Source organism: Heterodontus francisci, chromosome 47, assembly GCF_036365525.1.
Source record: "Heterodontus francisci isolate sHetFra1 chromosome 47, sHetFra1.hap1, whole genome shotgun sequence".
NCBI lineage: Eukaryota > Metazoa > Chordata > Chondrichthyes > Heterodontiformes > Heterodontidae > Heterodontus > Heterodontus francisci.
In genome coordinates, this window is record NC_090417.1 from 2,230,320 (window position 1) to 2,258,209 (window position 27,890).

Genomic DNA, 27,890 nt, shown 5'->3' on the forward strand with positions numbered 1-27,890 from the left:
TTTGCCTGGTTTATATACAGAATAACAGATACCTGGGAGTGAGTTACAGGATGGAATCTAATCGAGGGGTTTGCCTGGTTTATATACAGAATAACAGATACCTGGGAGTGAGTTACAGGCTGGAATCTAATCGAGGGGTTTGCCTTGTTTATATACAGAATAACAGATACCTGGGAGTGATTTACAGACTGGAATCTAATCGAGGGGTTTGCCTGGTTTATATACAGAATAACAGATACCTGGGAGTGAGTTACAGGCTGGAATCTAATCGAGGGGTTTGCCTGGTTTATATACAGAATAACAGATACCTGGGAGTGAGTTACAGACTGGAATCTAATCGAGGGGTTTGCCTGGTTTATATACAGAATAACAGATACCTGGGAGTGAGTTACAGGCTGGAATCTAATCGAGGGGTTTGCCTGGTTTATACATAGAATAACAGATACCTGGGAGTGAGTTACAGGCTGGAATCTAATCGAGGGGTTTGTCTGGTTTATATACAGAATAACAGATACCTGGGAGTGAGTTACAGACTGGAATCTAATCGAGGGGTTTGGGGGTTTATATACAGAATAACAGATACCTGGGAGTGAGTTACAGGCTGGAATCTAATCGAGGGGTTTGCCTGGTTTATATACAGAATAACAGATACCTGGGAGTGAGTTACAGGCTGGAATCTAATCGAGGGGTTTGTCTGGTTTATATACAGAATAACAGATACCTGGGAGTGAGTTACAGACTGGAATCTAATCGAGGGGTTTGGGGGTTTATATACAGAATAACAGATACCTGGGAGTGAGTTACAGGCTGGAATCTAATCGAGGGGTTTGCCTGGTTTATATACAGAATAACAGATACCTGGGAGTGAGTTACAGACTGGAATCTAATCGAGGGGTTTGTCTGGTTTATATACAGAATAACAGATACCTGGGAGTGAGTTACAGGCTGGAATCTAATCGAGGGGTTTGTCTGGTTTATATACAGAATAACAGATACCTGGGAGTGTGTTACAGACTGGAATCTAATCGAGGGGTTTGTCTGGTTTATATACAGAATAACAGATACCTGGGAGTGAGTTACAGGCTGGAATCTAATCGAGGGGTTTGTCTGGTTTATATACAGAATAACAGATACCTGGGAGTGAGTTACAGGCTGGAATCTAATCGAGGGGTTTGTCTGGTTTATATACAGAATAACAGATACCTGGGAGTGAGTTACAGGCTGGAATCTAATCGAGGGGTTTGCCTTGTTTATATACAGAATAACAGATACCTGGGAGTGATTTACAGACTGGAATCTAATCGAGGGGTTTGCCTGGTTTATATACAGAATAACAGATACCTGGGAGTGAGTTACAGGATGGAATCTAATCGAGGGGTTTGGGGGTTTATATATAGAATAACAGATACCTGGGAGTGAGTTACAGACTGGAATCTAATCGAGGGGTTTGCCTTGTTTATATATAGAATAACAGATACCTGGGAGTGAGTTACAGGCTGGAATCTAATCGAGGGGTTTGCCTGGTTTATATACAGAATAACAGATACCTGGGAGTGAGTTACAGGCTGGAATCTAATCGAGGGGTTTGCCTTGTTTATATACAGAATAACAGATACCTGGGAGTGATTTACAGACTGGAATCTAATCGAGGGGTTTGCCTGGTTTATATACAGAATAACAGATACCTGGGAGTGAGTTACAGGATGGAATCTAATCGAGGGGTTTGCCTGGTTTATATACAGAATAACAGATACCTGGGAGTGAGTTACAGGCTGGAATCTAATCGAGGGGTTTGTCTGGTTTATATACAGAATAACAGATACCTGGGAGTGAGTTACAGGCTGGAATCTAATCGAGGGGTTTGTCTGGTTTATATACAGAATAACAGATACCTGGGAGTGAGTTACAGGCTGGAATCTAATCGAGGGGTTTGCCTTGTTTATATACAGAATAACAGATACCTGGGAGTGATTTACAGACTGGAATCTAATCGAGGGGTTTGCCTGGTTTATATACAGAATAACAGATACCTGGGAGTGAGTTACAGGATGGAATCTAATCGAGGGGTTTGGGGGTTTATATATAGAATAACAGATACCTGGGAGTGAGTTACAGACTGGAATCTAATCGAGGGGTTTGCCTTGTTTATATATAGAATAACAGATACCTGGGAGTGAGTTACAGGCTGGAATCTAATCGAGGGGTTTGCCTGGTTTATATACAGAATAACAGATACCTGGGAGTGAGTTACAGGCTGGAATCTAATCGAGGGGTTTGCCTTGTTTATATACAGAATAACAGATACCTGGGAGTGATTTACAGACTGGAATCTAATCGAGGGGTTTGCCTGGTTTATATACAGAATAACAGATACCTGGGAGTGAGTTACAGGATGGAATCTAATCGAGGGGTTTGCCTGGTTTATATACAGAATAACAGATACCTGGGAGTGAGTTACAGGCTGGAATCTAATCGAGGGGTTTGCCTTGTTTATATACAGAATAACAGATACCTGGGAGTGATTTACAGACTGGAATCTAATCGAGGGGTTTGCCTGGTTTATATACAGAATAACAGATACCTGGGAGTGAGTTACAGGCTGGAATCTAATCGAGGGGTTTGCCTGGTTTATATACAGAATAACAGATACCTGGGAGTGAGTTACAGACTGGAATCTAATCGAGGGGTTTGCCTGGTTTATATACAGAATAACAGATACCTGGGAGTGAGTTACAGGCTGGAATCTAATCGAGGGGTTTGCCTGGTTTATATATAGAATAACAGATACCTGGGAGTGAGTTACAGGCTGGAATCTAATCGAGGGGTTTGTCTGGTTTATATACAGAATAACAGATACCTGGGAGTGAGTTACAGACTGGAATCTAATCGAGGGGTTTGGGGGTTTATATACAGAATAACAGATACCTGGGAGTGAGTTACAGGCTGGAATCTAATCGAGGGGTTTGCCTGGTTTATATACAGAATAACAGATACCTGGGAGTGAGTTACAGACTGGAATCTAATCGAGGGGTTTGTCTGGTTTATATACAGAATAACAGATACCTGGGAGTGAGTTACAGGCTGGAATCTAATCGAGGGGTTTGCCTGGTTTATATATAGAATAACAGATACCTGGGAGTGAGTTACAGGCTGGAATCTAATCGAGGGGTTTGTCTGGTTTATATACAGAATAACAGATACCTGGGAGTGAGTTACAGACTGGAATCTAATCGAGGGGTTTGGGGGTTTATATACAGAATAACAGATACCTGGGAGTGAGTTACAGGCTGGAATCTAATCGAGGGGTTTGCCTGGTTTATATACAGAATAACAGATACCTGGGAGTGAGTTACAGACTGGAATCTAATCGAGGGGTTTGTCTGGTTTATATACAGAATAACAGATACCTGGGAGTGAGTTACAGGCTGGAATCTAATCGAGGGGTTTGTCTGGTTTATATACAGAATAACAGATACCTGGGAGTGTGTTACAGACTGGAATCTAATCGAGGGGTTTGTCTGGTTTATATACAGAATAACAGATACCTGGGAGTGAGTTACAGGCTGGAATCTAATCGAGGGGTTTGTCTGGTTTATATACAGAATAACAGATACCTGGGAGTGAGTTACAGGCTGGAATCTAATCGAGGGGTTTGTCTGGTTTATATACAGAATAACAGATACCTGGGAGTGAGTTACAGGCTGGAATCTAATCGAGGGGTTTGCCTTGTTTATATACAGAATAACAGATACCTGGGAGTGATTTACAGACTGGAATCTAATCGAGGGGTTTGCCTGGTTTATATACAGAATAACAGATACCTGGGAGTGAGTTACAGGATGGAATCTAATCGAGGGGTTTGGGGGTTTATATATAGAATAACAGATACCTGGGAGTGAGTTACAGACTGGAATCTAATCGAGGGGTTTGCCTTGTTTATATATAGAATAACAGATACCTGGGAGTGAGTTACAGGCTGGAATCTAATCGAGGGGTTTGCCTGGTTTATATACAGAATAACAGATACCTGGGAGTGAGTTACAGGCTGGAATCTAATCGAGGGGTTTGCCTTGTTTATATACAGAATAACAGATACCTGGGAGTGATTTACAGACTGGAATCTAATCGAGGGGTTTGCCTGGTTTATATACAGAATAACAGATACCTGGGAGTGAGTTACAGGATGGAATCTAATCGAGGGGTTTGCCTGGTTTATATACAGAATAACAGATACCTGGGAGTGAGTTACAGGCTGGAATCTAATCGAGGGGTTTGCCTTGTTTATATACAGAATAACAGATACCTGGGAGTGATTTACAGACTGGAATCTAATCGAGGGGTTTGCCTGGTTTATATACAGAATAACAGATACCTGGGAGTGAGTTACAGGCTGGAATCTAATCGAGGGGTTTGCCTGGTTTATATACAGAATAACAGATACCTGGGAGTGAGTTACAGACTGGAATCTAATCGAGGGGTTTGCCTGGTTTATATACAGAATAACAGATACCTGGGAGTGAGTTACAGGCTGGAATCTAATCGAGGGGTTTGCCTGGTTTATATATAGAATAACAGATACCTGGGAGTGAGTTACAGGCTGGAATCTAATCGAGGGGTTTGTCTGGTTTATATACAGAATAACAGATACCTGGGAGTGAGTTACAGACTGGAATCTAATCGAGGGGTTTGGGGGTTTATATACAGAATAACAGATACCTGGGAGTGAGTTACAGGCTGGAATCTAATCGAGGGGTTTGCCTGGTTTATATACAGAATAACAGATACCTGGGAGTGAGTTACAGACTGGAATCTAATCGAGGGGTTTGTCTGGTTTATATACAGAATAACAGATACCTGGGAGTGAGTTACAGGCTGGAATCTAATCGAGGGGTTTGTCTGGTTTATATACAGAATAACAGATACCTGGGAGTGAGTTACAGACTGGAATCTAATCGAGGGGTTTGCCTGGTTTATATACAGAATAACAGATACCTGGGAGTGAGTTACAGACTGGAATCTAATCGAGGGGTTTGCCTGGTTTATATACAGAATAACAGATACCTGGGAGTGAGTTACAGGCTGGAATCTAATCGAGGGGTTTGTCTGGTTTATATACAGAATAACAGATACCTGGGAGTGAGTTACAGACTGGAATCTAATCGAGGGGTTTGCCTGGTTTATATACAGAATAACAGATACCTGGGAGTGAGTTACAGGCTGGAATCTAATCGAGGGGTTTGCCTGGTTTATGTACAGAATAACAGATACCTGGGAGTGAGTTACAGACTGGAATCTAATCGAGGGGTTTGGGGGTTTATATACAGAATAACAGATACCTGGGAGTGAGTTACAGGCTGGAATCAAATCGAGGGGTTTGCCTGGTTTATATATAGAATAACAGATACCTGGGAGTGAGTTACAGGCTGGAATCTAATCGAGGGGTTTGTCTGGTTTATATACAGAATAACAGATACCTGGGAGTGAGTTACAGACTGGAATCTAATCGAGGGGTTTGTCTGGTTTATATACAGAATAACAGATACCTGGGAGTGAGTTACAGACTGGAATCTAATCGAGGGGTTTGCCTGGTTTATATACAGAATAACAGATACCTGGGAGTGAGTTACAGGCTGGAATCTAATCGAGGGGTTTGCCTGGTTTATGTACAGAATAACAGATACCTGGGAGTGTGTTAAAGGATGGAATCTAATCGAGGGGTTTGGGGGTTTATATACAGAATAACAGATACCTGGGAGTGAGTTACAGGCTGGAATCTAATCGAGGGGTTTGCCTTGTTTATATACAGAATAACAGATACCTGGGAGTGAGTTACAGGCTGGAATCAAATCGAGGTGTTTGGGAGTTTATATACAGAATAACAGATACCTGGGAGTGAGTTACAGGCTGGAATCAAATCGAGGGGTTTGCCTGGTTTATGTACAGAATAACAGATACCTGGGAGTGAGTTAAAGGATGGAATCTAATCGAGGGGTTTGCCTGGTTTATATACAGAATAACAGATACCTGGGAGTGAGTTACAGACTGGAATCTAATCGAGGGGTTTGGGAGTTTATATACAGAATAACAGATACCTGGGAGTGAGTTACAGGCTGGAATCTAATCGAGGGGTTTGGGGGTTTATATACAGAATAACAGGTACCTGGGAGTGAGTTACAGGCTGGAATCTAATCGAGGGGTTTGGGTGGTTTATATATAGAATAACAGATACCTGGGAGTGAGTTACAGACTGGAATCTAATCGAGGGGTTTGGGAGTTTATATACAGAATAACAGATACCTGGGAGTGAGTTACAGGCTGGAATCTAATCGAGGGGTTTGGGGGTTTATATACAGAATAACAGGTACCTGGGAGTGAGTTACAGGCTGGAATCTAATCGAGGGGTTTGGGTGGTTTATATATAGAATAACAGATACCTGGGAGTGAGTTACAGACTGGAATCTAATCGAGGGGTTTGCCTGGTTTATATACAGAATAACAGATACCTGGGAGTGAGTTACAGACTGGAATCTAATCGAGGGGTTTGCCTGGTTTATATACAGAATAACAGATACCTGGGAGTGAGTTACAGACTGGAATCTAATCGAGGGGTTTGGGAGTTTATATACAGAATAACAGATACCTGGGAGTGAGTTACAGGCTGGAATCTAATCGAGGGGTTTGGGGGTTTATATACAGAATAACAGATACCTGGGAGTGAGTTACAGACTGGAATCTAATCGAGGGGTATGGGGGTTTATATATAGAATAACAGGTACCTGGGAGTGAGTTACAGACTGGAATCTAATCGAGGGGTTTGCCTTGTTTATATACAGAATAACAGATACCTGGGAGTGAGTTACAGGCTGGAATCTAATCGAGGGGTTTGGGCGTTTATATACAGAATAACAGATACCTGGGAGTGAGTTACAGACTGGAATCTAATCGAGGGGTTTGGGCGTTTATATACAGAATAACAGATACCTGGGAGTGAGTTACAGGCTGGAATCTAATCGAGGGGTTTGCCTTGTTTATATACAGAATAACAGATACCTGGGAGTGAGTTACAGGCTGGAATCAAATCGAGGTGTTTGGGAGTTTATATACAGAATAACAGATACCTGGGAGTGAGTTACAGGCTGGAATCAAATCGAGGGGTTTGCCTGGTTTATGTACAGAATAACAGATACCTGGGAGTGAGTTAAAGGATGGAATCTAATCGAGGGGTTTGCCTGGTTTATATACAGAATAACAGATACCTGGGAGTGAGTTACAGACTGGAATCTAATCGAGGGGTTTGGGAGTTTATATACAGAATAACAGATACCTGGGAGTGAGTTACAGGCTGGAATCTAATCGAGGGGTTTGGGGGTTTATATACAGAATAACAGGTACCTGGGAGTGAGTTACAGGCTGGAATCTAATCGAGGGGTTTGGGTGGTTTATATATAGAATAACAGATACCTGGGAGTGAGTTACAGACTGGAATCTAATCGAGGGGTTTGGGAGTTTATATACAGAATAACAGATACCTGGGAGTGAGTTACAGGCTGGAATCTAATCGAGGGGTTTGGGGGTTTATATACAGAATAACAGGTACCTGGGAGTGAGTTACAGGCTGGAATCTAATCGAGGGGTTTGGGTGGTTTATATATAGAATAACAGATACCTGGGAGTGAGTTACAGACTGGAATCTAATCGAGGGGTTTGCCTGGTTTATATACAGAATAACAGATACCTGGGAGTGAGTTACAGACTGGAATCTAATCGAGGGGTTTGCCTGGTTTATATACAGAATAACAGATACCTGGGAGTGAGTTACAGACTGGAATCTAATCGAGGGGTTTGGGAGTTTATATACAGAATAACAGATACCTGGGAGTGAGTTACAGGCTGGAATCTAATCGAGGGGTTTGGGGGTTTATATACAGAATAACAGATACCTGGGAGTGAGTTACAGACTGGAATCTAATCGAGGGGTATGGGGGTTTATATATAGAATAACAGGTACCTGGGAGTGAGTTACAGACTGGAATCTAATCGAGGGGTTTGCCTTGTTTATATACAGAATAACAGATACCTGGGAGTGAGTTACAGGCTGGAATCTAATCGAGGGGTTTGGGCGTTTATATACAGAATAACAGATACCTGGGAGTGAGTTACAGACTGGAATCTAATCGAGGGGTTTGGGCGTTTATATACAGAATAACAGATACCTGGGAGTGAGTTACAGACTGGAATCTAATCGAGGGGTTTGGGCGTTTATATACAGAATAACAGATACCTGGGAGTGAGTTACAGACTGGAATCTAATCGAGGGGTTTGGGCGTTTATATACAGAATAACAGATACCTGGGAGTGAGTTACAGGCTGGAATCTAATCGAGGGGTTTGTCTGGTTTATATACAGAATAACAGATACCTGGGAGTGAGTTACAGACTGGAATCTAATCGAGGGGTTTGGGCGTTTATATACAGAATAACAGATACCTGGGAGTGAGTTACAGACTGGAATCTAATCGAGGGGTTTGGGAGTTTATATACAGAATAACAGATACCTGGGAGTGAGTTACAGGCTGGAATCTAATCGAGGGGTTTGCCTTGTTTATATACAGAATAACAGATACCTGGGAGTGAGTTACAGGCTGGAATCTAATCGAGTGGTTTGGGCGTTTATATACAGAATAACAGATACCTGGGAGTGAGTTACAGACTGGAATCTAATCGAGGGGTTTGGGCGTTTATATACAGAATAACAGATACCTGGGAGTGAGTTACAGGCTGGAATCTAATCGAGGGGTTTGTCTGGTTTATATACAGAATAACAGATACCTGGGAGTGAGTTACAGACTGGAATCTAATCGAGGGGTTTGCCTTGTTTATATACAGAATAACAGATACCTGGGAGTGAGTTACAGGCTGGAATCTAATCGAGGGGTTTGCCTGGTTTATATACAGAATAACAGATACCTGGGAGTGATTTACAGGCTGGAATCTAATCGAGGGGTTTGTCTGGTTTATATACAGAATAACAGATACCTGGGAGTGAGTTACAGACTGGAATCTAATCGAGGGGTTTGCCTGGTTTATATACAGAATAACAGATACCTGGGAGTGAGTTACAGGCTGGAATCTAATCGAGGGGTGTGCCTGGTTTATGTACAGAATAACAGATACCTGGGAGTGAGTTACAGACTGGAATCTAATCGAGGGGTTTGGGGGTTTATATACAGAATAACAGATACCTGGGAGTGAGTTACAGGCTGGAATCAAATCGAGGGGTTTGCCTGGTTTATGTACAGAATAACAGATACCTGGGAGTGTGTTAAAGGATGGAATCTAATCGAGGGGTTTGCCTTGTTTATATACAGAATAACAGATACCTGGGAGTGAGTTACAGGCTGGAATCAAATCGAGGTGTTTGGGAGTTTATATACAGAATAACAGATACCTGGGAGTGAGTTACAGGCTGGAATCAAATCGAAGGGTTTGCCTGGTTTATGTACAGAATAACAGATACCTGGGAGTGAGTTAAAGGATGGAATCTAATCGAGGGGTTTGCCTGGTTTATGTACAGAATAACTGATACTTGGGAGTGAGTTACAGGATGGAATCTAATAGCTGGGTTTGCCTGGTTTATATGTAGAATAACAGGTACCTGGCAGTGAGTTACAGGCTGGAATCTAATCGAGGGGTTTGCCTGGTTTATAAAGAGAATAACAGATACCTGGGAGTGAGTTAAAGGCTGGAATCTAATCGAGGGGTTCAGGTGGTTTATATACAGAATAACAGATACCTGGGAGTGAGTTAAAGGCTGGAATCTAATCGAGGGGTTCAGGTGGTTTATATACAGAATAACAGATACCCGGGAGTGAGTTACGGGCTAGAATCTAATTGGCGGGTTTATATATGGAATAACAGATACCTTGGAGTGAGGTACAGGCTGGAATCTGGTCAAGGGGTTCAGGATGGGGATTTTATATATAGAATAACAGATACCTGGAAGTCAGTTAAAGGCTAGAATAGAATCTACTAACAGCTCATTCATCACCTGTGTGGAGCTGTTTCGAAAAAGAAATCCCATGTGAATTATGGATGATTATATAAGAAATCAATCTGTGTCAGTCAGACTCCCCCAGAGTGCAGATGATGGTCCCATTGCATGGGCTGAATAAGCTGCAAAGTGGGGGAATGCCAGCGTAATTAGACAGGAGCCGATGGCTTTAATTCCAAAACATTACACTAAGTAGTTTGTAATTGCATCAAAGTCCCTGCGGGCAGCTTCTGATTAACTGGGATTAAACGTTTTATAGCCCACACAATATGAACCCGAGCAAGAGGGAATGAGCCGCAAGAGCAGGAATCTCAGCGCTGCTCGAATCTCGGGAACCAACTTGTTTATATTCAGCAGTTGCAGCCTGAACTGGAGGAGACAGGGGCAAGCAATGCGGATAAATCTCCGTATCCCCACCCAGCTGTCTGTCCGCCTCAGGCTGCTGTACAATTCCCAGGAATGGGAATCTTGCACGACATGAGGCCGAGACTATAGTAACCCTATCTCTCCACTGGCCACGTGGCTGTCAGAGGGGCAGTAACAGTCTGCAGGTTTTTTTTTATTCGTTCATATGGGTGTCGCTGGCTAGGCCAGCATTTGTTGCCCATCCCAAATTGCCCTTGAGAAGGTGGTGGTGAGCTGCTTTTGAATCGCTGCAGTCCATGTGGGGTAAGGACACCAACAGTGCTGTTAGGAAGGGAGTTCAAGGATCTTGATCCAGCGGCAGTGAAGTGTTACGACCAGGTGAGAAAGAGGTCTCGGGTTCCCTTTCAGCCTTCACCTGGTCTTACTGTAACAGGGTTTAATTTTAAACACACCGTGTTTTTAGCTCCCCCTTGGTGAATCCTTGTTCACCGCTTTCCAATTATAAGGCAAAGAAACCAGCACATACCCAGACTTTATTAGGTTTAAAGAAGAAAGATCGAAATTTATTAAACTTAAACTCTAATTTAGTTAACGCCTATGGATGCACGACATGCACACGTGATTCATGCAAACAGATAGGGACAGAAAAGAGCAGAAGAAAAAATAAAGTGGAAAAGTTTGAGGCAGTCTCTGAAGAGGGTTTTTTGTTACGGTTCTTCGAGCTCACTAGAGTCCTTGATTGTAGGTAGATCTTGCTTTTCGTTGGGGCCCAGTATTCTTCTTAAAACTTGTTTGCTGTCGGAGACTTTTCTCTCTTGGGGTTCATGTGTCTTCAGTGGTTTTTGGAGTTCTGTGAGAAAGAGATGGGAGCAGACTGACAGGAGAGGAGGTCTGCTTGAGTCCAGGAGCGTTTTGCTTTCTGCAGGCTCTCAGTTCAAACTGCACAACCCAGAAAAAAACCCAGACTGCCAAGCAGGCTAGTCATGTGACCAACGGGTTCGACCACGTCTGTTTGTGGATTGTATTGGAGCGGGGAATACCTCCTTTGTTCCAAACACTGGCTGTTAATATGCAAAAATGTCTTTCCAGCCAGGGGCCTGGCAACCCCTTGTCGCAGGCCTTCCCTTCTTCCCAGCAACAATTTGAAATTTAATGTTCATGTGGTGAAATTAATGTGCCTCATTCGTGGCAAGTGGGGGCCTGCATGACAGAAGTCAGGATGGTGTGCGGCTTGGAGGGGAACTTGCAGATGGTGGTGTTCCCATGCAGCTGCTGCCCTTGTCCTTCTAGGTGGTAGAGGTCGTGGGTTTGGAAGGTGCTGTCTAAGGAGCCTTGGTGCTTTGCTGCAGTGCATCTTGTAGATGGTACACACTGCTGCCACTGTGCGTCAGTGGTGGAGGGAGTGAATGTTTGTGGATGGGGTGCAGCTCAAGCGGGCTTCTTTGTCCTGGATGGTGTCGAGCTTCTTGAGTGTTGTTGGAGCTGCACCCATCCAGGCAAGTGGAGAGTATTCCATCACACTCCTGACTTGTGCCTTGTAGATGGTGGACAGGCTTTGGGGAGTCAGGAGGTGAATTACTCGCTGCAGGATTTATAGCCTCTGACCTGCTGTTGTAGCCACAGTATTTATATGGCTACTCCAGTTCAGTTTCTGGTCAACTATACCGCCCCCCCCCCAGGATGTTGATAGTGGGGGAATTCAGCGATGGTAATGCCATTGAATGTCCAGGGGAGATGGTTAGATTCTCTCTTGTTGGAGATGGTCATTGCCTGGCACTTGTGTGGCACTAATGTTATTTGCCCTTATCAGCCCAAACCTGGATATTGTCCAGGTCTTGCTGCATTTCTACACAGACTGCTTCAGTATCTGAGGAGTCGCGAATGGTGCTGAACATTGTGCAATCATCAGCGAACATCCCCACTTCTGACTTTATGATGAAGGAAGGTCATTGATGAAGCAGCTGAAGATAGTTGGGCCTAGGACACAACCCTGCAGTGATGTCCTGGAGCTCAGATGATTGACCTCCAACAACCACAACCATCGTCCTTTGTGCTAGGTACCAGTGGAGAGTTTTCCCCGATTCCCATTGACTCCAGTTTTGCTCGGGCTCCTTGATGTCATACTCGATCAAATGCTGCCTTGATGTCAAGGGCAATCACTCTCACCTCACCTCTTGAGTTCAGCTCTTTTGTCCATGTTTGAACCAAGGCTGTAATGAGGCCAGGAGCTGAGTGGTGTTAATAACACACGCGGGAAGTGCGCCAGGGCACTCCGCACCTGTCTACGGTCTCTGTGAAATGGGAGCTTGCTTTTTCTCATCGTTTTGTTTCTGCACTTCTGCAGGTTTCTGCTTAAATCCTCTTGCTCTCCTGGGATGAGCGTGAATGGATGCTAAAAATTATGTGACGGAACTGGTGTTGTGGAGCCCGACCCAGCATGAGTCACCGCCTTCAGGGCAGCGGAACACTCGGCAGCGGGTGGGTGAGGTGGCAATCATAAGGTCCCCTCCCCACTACCTGGCTGAGTCATTGTAATGAGTAAAAGTCATTCTACCAATCCTTGAACCACCCTAGACTTGTAATAGAATGTCCACTCTCACCAGGGCAGTCTTCACTGCAACTAGGGTTTAGCAAAGATGTAGTGTTGGAACAAATGTGATTTGTACTCTCTCACTCTCACTCTCTATCTGTCTCTGTATGTCTCTGTCTCTCTCTCTCTCTCTCTTTCTCTTTCTCTCTCTCTCTATCCTCCTTTCTCTCTTTCACTTTTTCCCCCCTCTGCATCTCTCTTTGTGTGTGTGTGTGTCTCTCTCTCTCTCTCTATGTTTCTGTCTCTGTTTCTCTCGATCTCTGTCACTCTCTGCTTCTTTCCCCCTCTGTTTGTCTCTCTTTGTGTGTGTGTGTCTCTCTCTCTGCCTGTCTCTTTCTCCATGTCTCTGTCTCTCAATGTCGATGTCTCTGCTCCCTCAGTCTCTGTCATGCTCTCTCTGCCTGTCTCTTTATTTCTCTCTCTCTGTCTGTCCCTCTTATGCTTCTCTATGTCTCATTCTTTCTCACTGTCCCTCTCTGCCTCACTTTTTATTTCTCTCTGTTTGTCTCTGCTTCTCTCTTATGCTTCTCTCTGATTCTCTCTATCTTGTTCTCTCTGCCTCTCTTTGTTTCTCTCTCTGTCTGTCTCTCTGCTTCTCTTTTGCTTCTTTCTATCTCTCCCTCTCTCTGTCTTGTTCTCTCTCTGCCTCTCTGTTTTCTCTCTCTCGAACTTTCTCTCTCTCTCTCTTTCTCTTTCCCTCTGTCAGATGAGCTAATTCTGTCTCACTGAAGTCCTCTCTGGTATAGCTGTTGTTTTGGGAGTATTTTGAAACAAAGTTTCAATTGGAATTTGTTTCCTTGCATCAGTCAGAGATGGCTGTTAATATCTCTCAGCTGGCTTCTTGTCATCAATAAACTGTCAGCTGCAGCCACCTGGGTCAGTTAGAATCAATAACCTTATTCTTCTCGGATGTTGCCTTTGGTTACCTTGTATTCCATTAGTCAGGACAGTTTCTGTTTGGTTTTACCTTTTACTGTTGCTGATGTGGGAAATCAATCTTGCTCTCCTTAGCTCAGAAGGAATATCACAAGATCATAAGATAGTTGTGGATGAGAAAGGTCATTTAGCCATATGATCGGGGCTCTCTCTCAACACATTGAATTGGACTTTGCTGCAAGGAAACAATTTCCAACAGCAAGCTAAGCCAGCCAGGAACTGAAGCGCACCCTTTAATTTGAGGTATAACACACCCTGTGAGCTACCCATTTAGATAGGTGGTAATTATCTGTCAGACTGTTAGATTCAGGCTAAGACTAATAGTCGAGTTTATTTCCAGTTATGACAATTACATATAAGTGGATAGTGGAAAGCTGGGAATTGGATATCTTGGACTGTAGACTCATTATATCTCTGTCTCTGATGTTGCAGCAGGCTCAGTTAAAGATCACTTGACTGGATTGAGAATTGTGCCCAGTTTTGCAATACCCTGACAGGTAGTTATGCTCCAGTGCTGAAAAGGAAGGATTACACTCACCAAGGCTTCTTCAACAGCAGCTTCCAAACCCATGACCTTCACCACCAAGAAGAATGAACACAGCAGATGCATGGGAACACCGTCACCTCCAAGTCACATATCATTCCAACTTGGATATATATCGGCTGTTCCTGCATCGTTGCTGGGTCAAAATCCTGGAACTCCTTGCCTAACAACTCCTACCTACTGTGGGAGTACCTTCACCACACAGACTTCATCAGCATCTTCTCAAGGGGAAACTCGGAATGGGCAATAAATGCCAGCCCTGCTAATGATGCGCACATTCCCAGATTGAGTAAAACAAAAGGAAAATCTACCCTAGTGAAATTTGATTTGAACAGAGCAAGCAGACACGAGCCTATCAGATGTTCATTGGAATAAGAGCGATTTCAAGTCCCTTTGATTAACTTGAAAAGGCTGAACCCAAAGTTAAACATATTCAATAGCCCACAGAAAATAATTCGTTGTGCCATATATATCTATGTATTAAGCTGCCAACCTGGAACCCTGGAACAAGCTTACCCTGTGCTTGAATTTGTTGGAGTCCTTGTTTTCTTTCTTATTGAGGTCAACAAAGTAATGTGTGATGCGCTCCCTGTCCTTCACATCTGTGTCCCAGCAGATCTTGAAAGAGTCACAGGTAATGTTGGTAATTTTGATGTTGTGAGGTGTTGACAGCAGCTCCATTTTCAGTGCTGTTGGAGGAGAAAAGGAGAGCATTTCTTACACAGCAAGAGACAACTTCACCTTGAGCAACATTGCGGTGTGGCTGCTTGATCCTCGACACAGCTTGTGTGGTGGGGGGGGGGGGGTGCGCGGTGGTTGTGGGAAGTGAGATTTGCCAATAATTAACCATCAGCAACAACAACTTACATTTATATTGTGTCTTTAACACAGTAAAACACCCCAAGGTAATTTACCAAACAAAATTTGATACTAAGCCACCTGAAGAAATATTGGGACAGGGTTATTGGGCACCACAGTTATAGATGAGCTGAAGTTTATGAAGGGTGGAAGATGGGAAGCCAGCCAGGAGTGCATTGGAATAGTCAAGTCTAGAGGTAACAAAGGCATGGAAGAGTGTTTTAGCAGCAGATGAGCTGAGACAGGGGCAGAGTTGTGCAATGTTATGGAGGTGGGAATCGCAATATCTCAATACAGAAAGTGGGGCAGTGCCACAGAGCAATTGGGTGTGGATAGTACTCACAATCTCTTGTGATATCACCAGGAGGGATCAGTATTCAGACACAAAGGGACAGTTAGTGGACGAGTCATTACAAACCTCCTGCACAACTGTTAATAGAATATTAATAGTTCACAGCACAGAAAGAGGCCATTCAGCCCATCATGTTTTGCCAGCTCTTTACTGGAGCAATCTAAAACTAATCCCTCTGCCCCACACTCTTCCCCATCATCCTGTATCGTCCAAATTTATTTTTAAAAGATGCAATGGTCTCTTCCCTGGCCACTCCCTCTGGCAAAGCATTTTGCACTCACCAACTCTCAGCGTAAAGATGGTATGCTCAAGAGTTAGGAGATGGCATTTGCACCAAGGTGCCAGAGACTCAGTGGACAACATTGACTCATTTACTGCTCGGTACTCTCACCAAAGTAATAAAAAGGGGCACTCGTGTCTGCATAGCAGTTCAGTCGAGAGTTGTTGCTGATATGTGCTTTGTATTCTCAATTTGTCCCTGACAATCTGTGATCCTGCGAGACGCTGTTGAACAATGTTCATTGCTAGCCACCTCTCACATCAGAAAGGTTAGTGCTGCTTCAGTCTGTCATCTCTGACTGGGGAATCTGTTAATCTATTTAACTAACAAGCCACCCTCCTTTAACGCTGCTATCTGCTCCCACTAGATGTAGTCAATGCTTCCCTCCATTGTAAAACGTTTATTTATTTGCAGCTGCATTGGCTTTCTGTTCGATCACAGTGTCCAATACTGTAAGGAATGGCCTGCCTCTCCCAGGAGATAGAACCAACAGTCGAGAAAGCCCTCAACATGTGACACTTGTTTAAAATTCTTGCCCCCACCCCATACACAGAAATATCAAGTACAAATCGATGCAAGTATGGAACTAAGAAATGCATTCTACCTATCCGTCCTGCTCCTGCAGCCCGTGTGCAACCTCAGTCTGCCATGCACCCCTTTCATCCCCTGAAGTAATGGTCTGCAGGGATCTCCTTCCAAAATACTTCAGAATGCCCCTTCAATGTAAAATCCTGAATGGTCACCTTCCTGGTGTGACACTTGCACAATCCCAATTGTAATCAGAGATCCTGCCGAGTCTCAGACTGACTTGAAGTGTGCTCATGTAACATTGCTATTGATGTTTCTCAATATTGTACTAATGTTAGTCTTTGTTTGTTAAGTACGGAGTATGGTTCCATTTTCAAACGTTGAGCGCTGAACATTTGAACTGAGACTGACCCTACAGTGCTGGCCAGTTTTAATGTAAAGTAATCACTAACTCAGTGAAGGAGCTTAATGAAAGATTCTATACTGGTTCCTAAGTCTCATGGTAAGAATGACTGATAATGGATTCAAGGACAACAGTTATTCTTGTGAAGAGAAAGCATCTGGATGATTGCTATCTTTTTATTTGAAGTTCTGTAAAATTGGGGCATTAGCTGGCACTAGGTGGTACAGAATCAAATACACTCTCACAATTAAAGGTTTCACTTGGAAGTAGCAATTATATGTAACAAGAGTAAGATTATTAATGGATAATGAAGTAAGGGAGTTGCACTGATCTCGTTAGCCCAAAGATAAAAGAGCTTGTGGGTAAGGAAACCAGCTTACTAACTGAAGTTAATGTAAAAGTATATGTCCATTTAAATTCTCATGGTATGGAATTGTATTTTAATTTTTGGTATAATCTTGTAATGCAGAACTGGAGTGAAAGAAATTTATAAAAAGTGTCAGTTTGTCACGAGTATTTGGATTGGCCTGATACTGAGCTTGGAACTGTATTATGTTTGAGTTGGGTGTAGCTGTAAATGGTATCTTTTTAAGAGCATGTTGGAGTTTTTTGAGGATTTAACTAGCAGAATAGATAAGGAGGAACCAGTGGATGTGGTGTATTTGGATTTTCAGAAGGCTTTCGATAAGGTCCCACACAAAAGGTTCGTAAGCAAAATTAGAGCACGTGGGATTGAGGGTGATATACTGGTGTGGATTGAGTGGTCAACAGAGAGTAGGAATAAATGGGTCATTTTCAGGTCGGCTGTCAGTGATTAGTGGGGTACCACAAGGATCAGTGCTTGGGCCCCAGCTATTCACAATCTATATCAATGCTTTGGATGTGGGGACCAAAAGTAATATTTCCAAGTTTGCTGATGACACAAAACTAGGTGGAAATGTGAGTTGAGGAGAATGCAAAGAGGCTTCAAGGGGATTTAGACAGACTAAGTGAGTGGGCAAGAACATGGCAGATGGAATATCATGAGGAAAAATCTGAAGTTATCCACTTCAGTAGGAAAATTAGAAATGCTGAATATTTCTTAAATGGTGAGAGATTGGGAAGTGTTGATGACCAAAGGGACCTGGGTGTCCTTGTTCATGAGTCACTGAAAGCTAACATGTAGGTGCAGCAAGCAATTAGGAAGGCAAATGATATGTTGGCCTTTATTGCAAGAGGATTTGAGTACAGAGTAAAAAAGTCTTGCTGCAGTTGTATAGAGCCTTGGTGAGACTGCACCTCAGGTACTGTGTACAGTTTTTGTCACCTTACTTAAGGAAGAATATGCTTGAGTGCAACGAAGGTTCACCAGACTGATTCCTGGGATGGTGGGATTGTCCTATGAGGAGAGATTGAGACGACTGGGCCTTTATTCTCTGGAGTTTAGAAGAATGAGAGGTGATCTTATTCAAACATACAAAATTCTTACAGGGCTCGACATGGTCAATGCAGGAAGGATGTTTTCCCTGACTGGGGAGGTCGAGAAGCAGGAGACACAGTCTCCGAATAAAAGGTCAGTCATTCAGGACTGAGATGAGGAGGGATTTCTTGACTCAGAGGGTGGCGAATCTTTGGAATTCTCTACCCTAGACAGCTCAGTCATTGAGTATGTTCAAGACCGAGATTGATAGATTTCTAAATATTAAAGCTATCAAGGGATATGGGGATAGTGCAGGAAAATGGCATTGAGGTAGAAGATCAGCTAGTCAGCCAGATCTAGTTGAATGCTGGAGTAAGCTCGAGGTGCCAAATGGCCTACTCCTGCTCCTATTTCCGATGTGTTAGAGAAATCTCCAGGCCTGTTTGTGAAGAAGATACTGAGACTAGGATGCTTTGGTGGAGATTGTTTATTGCTTGTCACTGCCAGAGCTTACTTCTGCTCTCCAAACAACACCACCAGCCAATGCTGGCTGGCTCCTTTTTATATATACACACACACTCGAATACAATTAACTAATTAACACCCAACACCTGTTCACCCTATTATCTTGAACTACCAGATATTTATCATCCATTAATAGAACTTCAGACCCTACCACTATGTTCCTTTGTACCACAGTCCCCACCATTTGGGGGATAAAACTGCAGCATCATATGTCCACAAAGTAAAATGGTGGATTTTCTCCAGGTCTCCATCCCTACATCTTTGCAATTTGCCCTATTGCTCCATATTCTCCTTCGGACTTGATTTGCCTCTCCGATATATTGGAATAATTCAACAAGCATTGTGTGCCTTTGTTATAAAGTTAATCACTTCAAAGGTGACAATTTGTGAACTTTAAGACGACAAAGCCTCTCCCTCCCATTAATTTCATGGGGCTGTTGCAAGGACGGGGTGTGGGGTGTGGAGAGTGTTTTACAACTCGCGTGCTTTGGTGCCGTTCACGCATTTGTTGAAGCTTCTTGTGTATGAAACTGTTTAAATTTTCAAAAAGTGATGGCGCAGGCAGGTAGGGCCGTATCGTATGTGGGCCATGAGGTATGGGAAAGGATGAGACTCCTCAGCTATTGTGTTACGTAAGATCATAAGAAACAGGAGCAGGAGTAGACCATTCGGCCCATCGAGCCAGCTTCGCCATTCAATATGATCATGGCTGATCTTCTGCCTCAACACTTACCCGCCCACTCCCCATTTCCCTTGATTCCCTGAGAGACCAAAAATCTGCCTATCTCGGCCTTAAATAAACTCGAAGCTGGAGCATTCACAACCTTCTGGGGTAGAAAGATTCACAACCTTCTGAGTAAAGAAGTCTAAAATCATCGATCCCCTTATTCTAAGACTGTGCCCCCCCAAGTTCTAGACGATAGCATGTTTTTTACTTGTGATTTGATGTTTTATCTATTCCTCAAGATCAAGAAAGTTCTTGAAACATTGAGATCAAACATTTGTGGATTTATTTAGTGAACAAGCAAATGCAATACACTTCCCGCCACTTACATGGTCCCTGCTTAACACAGGCATCTGTCTATATCAGGCAAATAGCATTAACCATTACAGTCAATTACAGGCTGTATAGTTAACACCAGTGAGAAGCATCGATGATATATCCTTTGAAAGTTTTGCTTAACAAAAATCTAATGTCTCACTCTTGCTGGAACCAGTTGTACGCTTTCATCCACAGCCTCATAGGAAGAAAGCTTTACTATGTTTCCTGATTTCCCTCGTGAATGGCCTGTCTCCAATTTTAAGGTTATGTCCCCTTGTTCTTGAATTCGTCACCACAGAAATCGTTTCTATCTATCCTATCAAATTCTTTTAACATTTTAAACACCTCGATCAGATCAGTCTTCGGCACGCAAGGGAATACAAGCCTTATCTATCCTAGTCTCTCACTATTTCGAAAATACTGCCAATTTATCTATCTTGGGTGCAAGATGGATGACCTCACACTTGCCCACATTTGAACTCCATTTGCCCATTCACTTTGTCCATCTAAGTCCCTTTGCAACTTACTGTCCCTTCCAACTGAAAGTCACCCTGGCACCTGCAAAGCCAACATTCACCCACACTTCCTAAAGGGAACCCCGTGCCCTGCAGCAGTTGGCAGTTCTGGAGAAATGTGCTGTGTAATGAATATCTGCGGATGCTGCAATTTCCATCACTTTCACTGGTAATTCTTGGTAAAAGTGGAGCTTAAACGATAGCAATTACCTCCCCATTCTGAGTCAAGCATGAAATATCGACTCATCCAGCCGAGGTCAGGTTTCAGGGCCTCCTCTGCGATATCCTGCCGCTGCTTCCATTTTATTTGCAGCCCCTCGTTCCCGTACTGCACACTCAGACAGAGCACTGGGCTCCACATTAGGGTTTCGGCACGTGTAGAGAACCTGGACTTAATTGGGGGATTCTAGGCTCGCACCAATTACAAGCTGGGCCTGGCCTTTTTTTTAATTCATTTGCATGGGATGTGGGCATCGCTGGCAACATCAGCATTTGTTTCCCAACCCTAATTGCCCTTGAGAAGGTGGTGGTGAGTTGCCTTCTTGAACCGCTGCAGTCCATCTGGTGTCGGTACACCCACAGTGCTGTTAGGAAGGGAGTTCCAGGATTTTGATCCAGTGACAGTGAAGGAATGGTGATATAGTTCCAAGTCAGGATGGTGTGTGACTTGGAGGGGAACTTGCAGGTGTTGATGTTCCCATGCATCTACTGCCCTTGTTCTTCTAGGTGGTAGAAGTCGTGGGTTAGGAAGGTGCAGTCGAAGGAGCCTTGTGAGTTGCTGCAGTGCATCTTGTTTATGGTTCACACTGCTGCCACTGTGCACCAGTGGTGGAGGGAGTGACGTTTAAGGTGGTGTATGGAGTGCCGTTCAAGTGGGCTGCTTTGTCCTGGATGGTGTCGAGCTTCCTGAGTGCTTTTGGAGTTGCACCCATCCAGGCAAATGGAAAGTATTTCGCCACACTCCTGACTTGTGCCTTGTAGACGTTGGACAGGCTTTGGGGAGTCAGGAGGTAGGTTACTCACTTGAGAATTCCCAGCCTCTGACCTGCTCTTGTAGCCACAATATTTATGTGGCTGCTCCAGTTCAGTTTCTGGTCAGGATGTTGATGATGGGGGAATTCAGCAATGGTGATGCTGTTGAACGTCAAGGGGAAATGGTTAGATTCTCTCTTGTTGGAGATCGTCATTGCCTGGCACTTATGTGGGGCGAACATTACTTGCCACCTATCAGCTCAAGCCGGAATGTTGTCCAGGTCTTGCTGCAGACGGACATGGACTGCTTCAGTATTTGAGGAGTTGTGAATGGTACTGAACATTGTACAATCATCAGCGAACATCCCCACTTATGATGGAGGGAAGGTCATTGATGAAGCAGCTGAAGATGGTTGGGCCTGGGATACGACCCTGAGAAACTCGTGCAGCAATGTCCTGGGGGCTGAGATGATTGACCTCTAACAGCCACAACCATCTTCCTTTTTGCTACTTATGACTCCGACCAGCCTGACCATCAGCTCTGATTTGACTGCACCTCGACAGACACTGCACTGTTAAGCAGACGATCACCATCTTTGTGGAGGGTTGGTGGGTGGGAGTGAGGATGGGCAGGTGGGTGGGAGGGAGCAACAGGAGGGTAGTGAATGGGTCGGGGGTTGGTGGGAGGTCAGGAGGGTGGATTGAGGGACAGTGAATGGGAAGGGAGAGAGGGATGGAGGATGTGGGGGGGAGGGGGGTTTGGGAAAGTAGGGAGGTAGCAGATGGTGTGTTATTCCTGTCATGCGCCTGCACTGTTTTCGTGACCTCTTGATGTATTTTAAAGCAGATATATATTGCATCATTAGGTCAAGTGTTGAGAAAACTAATCTATTTCATTTTTTGTTGCTATGGCAACAATGCTTCTCGAAAAGGAAAGATCCTGATTATAAATGCACCTCTTACAAAGATCAGTACCAGTGAGGAAGGCAATTCAGCCCCTCGTTCATCTCCTTTTGAAAACGTGATACTGCTCCCTCCCCATCACAACATCTTACCGCTGTTTCTATTTTTATTCCGCGTGGTATTTTATAAATGTCCGAGGCCTCTCATTTGCCTCCTTTCGAGGCTGAAGCTCTTGAGTTTTTTTAGCCCTACCTCATAACTTCCCCTGGTGTGAGGGATCAATCTCATGATCCTTCTCTGTGCCACAAGCAGTGATTAGATGCTTCTCCCTCAATGTCTGTCTCCCAATGGACATGTCTGTGTGTGTATTCAATATATAATTCTCTCTCTCTCTGATTTGTGGTAAGCTATTTTCTGCCTGTGAAAATAAAGGGTCTGTATTTTACGAACATGAAATTGAGGACACAGAGCATCACCAGAGGAGGTGATCGCCTTCTATGCCAAGCAGAGTCCATTAAGTGCTCTCCCACATATACACACACACCCATGCTCACTCACTCACTCACTCAACTGCCTTCTAATTGTGGATTGCCCCAGGCTGTAACGTTGCTGCTCTGCTGGGTTGGATAATGCTGCCTGTCAGGCATTGGGAACACATACTTCAGCAGGGCTGTTGCAGACATGAACCCTCACTATGTTATCTGAGATAGGGCCTGCAGCACCTTTTACCTTTATCCTGTCGCACTCAGGGTTAGGGCGGGGGTGTGCGCAGGGGACAAGTTTCACTGTGTCCTGAGATCAAGGATTTTACAGAGTAAAGCCAACATGACTGCATCCCCGAAATCCCGGTATATCAGTGCACTCTCTCGGACGGAAGACCAACATTGATCTGTTCAAACTGTTGCCTGTGGTGATGGGTTCAGATATCAGAGGAGATATGAAAAAGCAAGAAAGGAAGTCAGGTTACAGAGGATTCTAACCATGAGACAAGTTACCAGAGAAGTTACCATGAGACAGACCGTGTAAATGGGGTAAAGAGACAATTACATGTGTTTCTTAAGAGAGGCAGGATTGAGGGGTATGAAGAGAAGGTGTGTACAGGAGGTGGTGGGGTATGTTGGGTCCCTGAGGAAAATGGTGGGTGGGTGGGATTGAAGGATATGGTGAGAAGATGAGTGGATGGATTGACGGATATGGGGAGAAGATGAGTGGGGGGATTGGGTGATATGGAGAGAAGATGAGGGCGGCGCAGTGGTTAGCACCGCAGCCTCACAGCTCCAGGGACCCGGGTTCGATTCCGGGTACTGCCTGTGTGGAGTTTGCAAGTTCTCCCTGTGTCTGCGTGGGTTTTCTCCGGGTGCTCCGGTTTCCTCCCACAAGCCAAAAAGACTTGCAGGTTGATAGGTAAATTGGCCATTATAAATTGTCACTAGTGTAGGTAGGTGGTAGGGAAGTGTAGGGACAGGTGGGGATGTTTGGTAGGAATATGGGATTAGTGTAGGATTAGTATAAATGGGTGGTTGATGTTCGGCACAGACTCGGTGGGCCGAAGGGCCTGTTTCAGTGCTGTATCTCTAAAAAAAAAGATGAGTGGGGGGATTGGGTGAATGGGGAGAAGATGAGTTGGGGGATATGGGGAGAAGGTGAGTGGGGGGTTTGGGGGATATAGGGAGAAGGTGGGTGGGAGATTGGGTGATATGGGGAGAAAGATGGTGGATGTATTGATGGATATGGGGGGCAGATGAGTGGGGGGGATTGGAGATATGGGGAGAAGGTGATTGGGGGATATAGGGAGAAGGTGGGTGGGAGATTGGGTGATATGGGGAGAAAGATGGTGGATGTATTGATGGATATGGGGGGCAGATGAGTGGGGGGGATTGGAGATATGGGGAGAAGGTGATTGGGGGATATAGGGAGAAGGTGGGTGGGAGATTGGGTGATATGGGGAGAAAGATGGTGGTTGGTTTGACGGATATGGGGGGATGATGAGTGGGGGGGATTGGAGATATGGGGAGAAGGTGGGTGGGGATTGGGGGATATGGGAAGAAGGGTGGGATTGGGGGATATGGGGGAAGGTGAGTGGGTGGGATTGAGGGATATGGGGCGAAGGTTTGAGGGATATGGGGAGAAGGTGGCTGGGTGTGATTCAGGGATAGGGGGAGAAGATGGGTTGGGATTGGGGAATATGGGGAGAGGTGGATGGGATTGATGGATATGGGGGGAAGGTGGGTCGGGATTGAGGAATATGGGGGAAGATGAGTGGGTGGGATTGAGGGATATGGGGAGAAGGTATGTGGGATTGAGGGATATGGGAAGAAGATATGGGATTGAGGGATGTGGGGAGAAGGTGGGTGGGTGTGATTCAGGGATAGGGGGAGAAGGTGGGTTGGGATTGGGGGATATGGGGAGAAGGGGGTGGGATTGATATGGGGAGAAGCTGGAAAGGGGGATTGAGGGATATGGGGAGAAGGTGAGTGGGATTGAGGGATATGGGAGAAGGTGGGTGGGGGTTGAGGGATATGGGGAGAAGGTATGTGGGATTGAGGGATATGGGAAGAAGATATGGGATTGAGGGATGTGGGGAGAAGGTGGGTGGGTGTGATTCAGGGATAGGGGGAGAAGGTGGGTTGGGATTGGGGGATATGGGGAGAAGGGGGTGGGATTGATATGGGGAGAAGCTGGAAAGGGGGATTGAGGGATATGGGGAGAAGGTGGGTGGGATTGAGGGATATGGGAGAAGGTGGGTGGGGGTTGAGGGATATGGGGAGAAGGTGGGTGGGGATTGGGTGATATGGGGAGAAGGTGGGTAGGTTCGAGGGATATGGGGGAAGGTGGGTGGCATCGAGGGATATGGGGAGAAGTTGGGTGGGTTCGAGGGATATGGGGGAAGGTGGGTGGGTTCGAGGGATATGGGGGAAGGTGGGTGGGGTCGAGGCATATGGGGGAAGGTGGGTGGGCTCGAAGCATATAATGGGGAAGGTGGGTGGGATCGAGAGATATGGGGGAAGGTGGGTGGGTTCGAGGGATATGGGGGAAGGTGGGAGGGATCGAGGGATATGGGGGAAGGTGGGTGGGGTCGAGGGATATGGGGGAAGGTGGGTGGGGGTCGAGGCATATGGGGGAAGGTGGGTGGGGTCGAAGCATATGGGGGAAGGTGGGTGGGGTCGAGGGATAGGGGGAGAAGGTGGGTGGGATCGAGGGATATGGGGGAAGGTGGGTGGGGTTGATGGATATGGGGGAAGGTGGGTGGGATCGAGGCATATGGGGGAAGGTAGGTGGGGTCGAGGCATATGGGGGAAGGTGGGTGGGGTCGAGGGATATGGGGAAGGTGGGTGGGATCGAGGCATATGGGGGAAGTTGGTGGGGTCGAGGCATATAACGGGGAAGGTGGGTGGGATCGAGGGATATGGGGGAAGGTGAGTGGGATCAAGGGACATGGGGGAAGGTGGGTGGGGTCGAGGGATATGGGGAGAAGGTGGGTGGGATCGAGGCATGGGGGGAAGGTGGGTGGGGTCGAGGGATATGGGGGAAGGTGGGTGGGGTCGAGGGATACGGGGAGAAGGTGGGTGGGATCGAGGGACATGGGGGAAGGTGGGTGGGATCGAGGAATATGGGGGAAGGTGGGTGGGGTTGAGGGATATGGGGAGAAGGTGGGTGGGGGTTGATAGATATGGGGAGAAGGTGGATGGGTTCGAGGCATATAGGGGAAGGTGGGTGGGATCGAGGGACATGGGGGAAGGTGAGTGGGATCGAGGCATTTGGGGGAAGGTGAGTGGGATCGAGGGACATGGGGAAAGGTGGGTGGGATCGAGGGACATGGGGGAAGGTGAGTGGGATCGAGGGATATGGGGAAAGGTGAGTGGGATCGAGGGACATGGGGGAAGGTGAGTGAGATCGAGGGACATGGGGAGAAGGTGGGTGGGGGTTGATAGATATGGAGAGAAGGTGGATAGGATCGAGGCATATAAGGGAAGGTGGGTGCGATCGAGGGACATGGGGGAAGGTGAGTGGGATCGAGGCACTTGGGGGAAGGTGGGTGGGATCGAGGCATATGGGGAAGGTGGGTGGGGTCGAGGGATATGGGGAGAAGGTGGGTGGGATCGAGGCATTTGGCGGAAGGTGAGTGGGATCGAGGGACATGGGGAAAGGTGGGTGGGATCGAGGGATATGGGGGAAGGTGAGTGGGGGTTGATAGATATGGGGAGAAGGTGGATGGGATCGAGGCATATAGGGGAAGGTGGGTGGGATCGAGGGATATGGGGGAAGGTGAGTGGGGGTTGATAGATATGGGGAGAAGGTGGATGGGATCGAGGCATATAGGGGAAGGTGGGTGGGATCGAGGGACATGGGAGAAGGTGAGTGGGATTGAGGCATTTGGGGGAAGGTGAGTGGGATCGAGGGACATGGGGAAAGGTGGGTGGGATTGAGGGATATGGGGGAAGGTGAGTGGGATCGAGGGAGATGGGGGAAGGTGAGTGGGATCGAGGGACATGGGGAAAGGTGGGTGGGGTCGAGGGATATGGGGAGAAGGTGGGTGGGGGTTGATAGATATGGGGAGAAGGTGGATGGGATCGAGGCATATAGGGGAAGGTGGGTGGGATCGAGGGATATGGGGGAAGGTGAGTGGGGGTTGATAGATATGGGGAGAAGGTGGATGGGATCGAGGCATATAGGGGAAGGTGGGTGGGATCGAGGGACATGGGAGAAGGTGAGTGGGATTGAGGCATTTGGGGGAAGGTGAGTGGGATCGAGGGACATGGGGGAAGGTGAGTGGGATCGAGGGACATGGGGAGAAGGTGGGTGGGGGTTGATAGATATGGGGAGAAGGTGGATGGGATCGAGGCATATAAGGGAAGGTGGGTGGGATCGAGGGACATGGGGGAAGGTGAGTGGGATCGAGGCATTTGGGGGAAGGTGGGTGGGATCGAGGCATATGGGGAAGGTGGGTGGGGTCGAGGGATATGGGGAGAAGGTGGTTGGGATCGAGGGATATGGGGGAAGGTGGGTGGGATCAAGGGACATGGGGGAAGGTGGGTGGGGTCGAGGGATATGGGGAGAAGGTGGGTGGGATCGAGGGACATGGGGGAAGGTGGGTGGGATCGAGGGATATGGGGGAAGGTGGGTGGGGTCGAGGGATATGGGGGAAGGTGGGTGGCATCGAGGGATATGGGGAGAAGTTGGGTGGGTTCGAGGGATATGGGGGAAGGTGGGTGGGTTCGAGGGATATGGGGGAAGGTGGGTGGGGTCGAGGGATATGGGGGAAGGTGGGTGGGGTCGAGGCATATGGGGGAAGGTGGGTGGGCTCGAAGCATATAATGGGGAAGGTGGGTGGGGTCGAGGGATATGGGGGAAGGTGGGTGGGGTCGAGGGATATGGGGAGAAGGTGGGTGGGATCGAGGGACATGGGGGAAGGTGGGTGGGATCGAGGGACATGGGGGAAGGTGGGTGGGGTCGAGGGATATGGGGGAAGGTGGGTGGGGTCGAGGGATATGGGGGAAGGTGAGTGGGATCGAGGGATATGGGGGAAGGTGAGTGGGGTCGAGGTATATGGGGAGAAGGTGGGTGGGATCGAGGCATATGGGGGAAGGTGGGTGGGGTCGAGGTATATGGGGAGAAGGTGGGTGGGA

The 27,890-nt window shown here is 46.1% G+C and overlaps 1 protein-coding gene across 2 annotated transcripts in view; it reads right to left on the reverse strand.

Moving 5' to 3' along the window:
* The window catches only part of LOC137357040 (phytanoyl-CoA hydroxylase-interacting protein-like), a 78,925-nt gene that overhangs the window by 18,719 nt on the left and 32,316 nt on the right, over positions 1-27,890 (reverse strand). For both annotated transcript variants that reach the window (XM_068022987.1, XM_068022988.1), the window contains one exon: positions 15,003-15,175. In XM_068022987.1, the coding sequence (XP_067879088.1) occupies positions 15,003-15,167 (165 nt within the window). In that variant the 5' untranslated portion in view covers positions 15,168-15,175. The remainder of the gene's footprint in view (positions 1-15,002; positions 15,176-27,890) is intronic.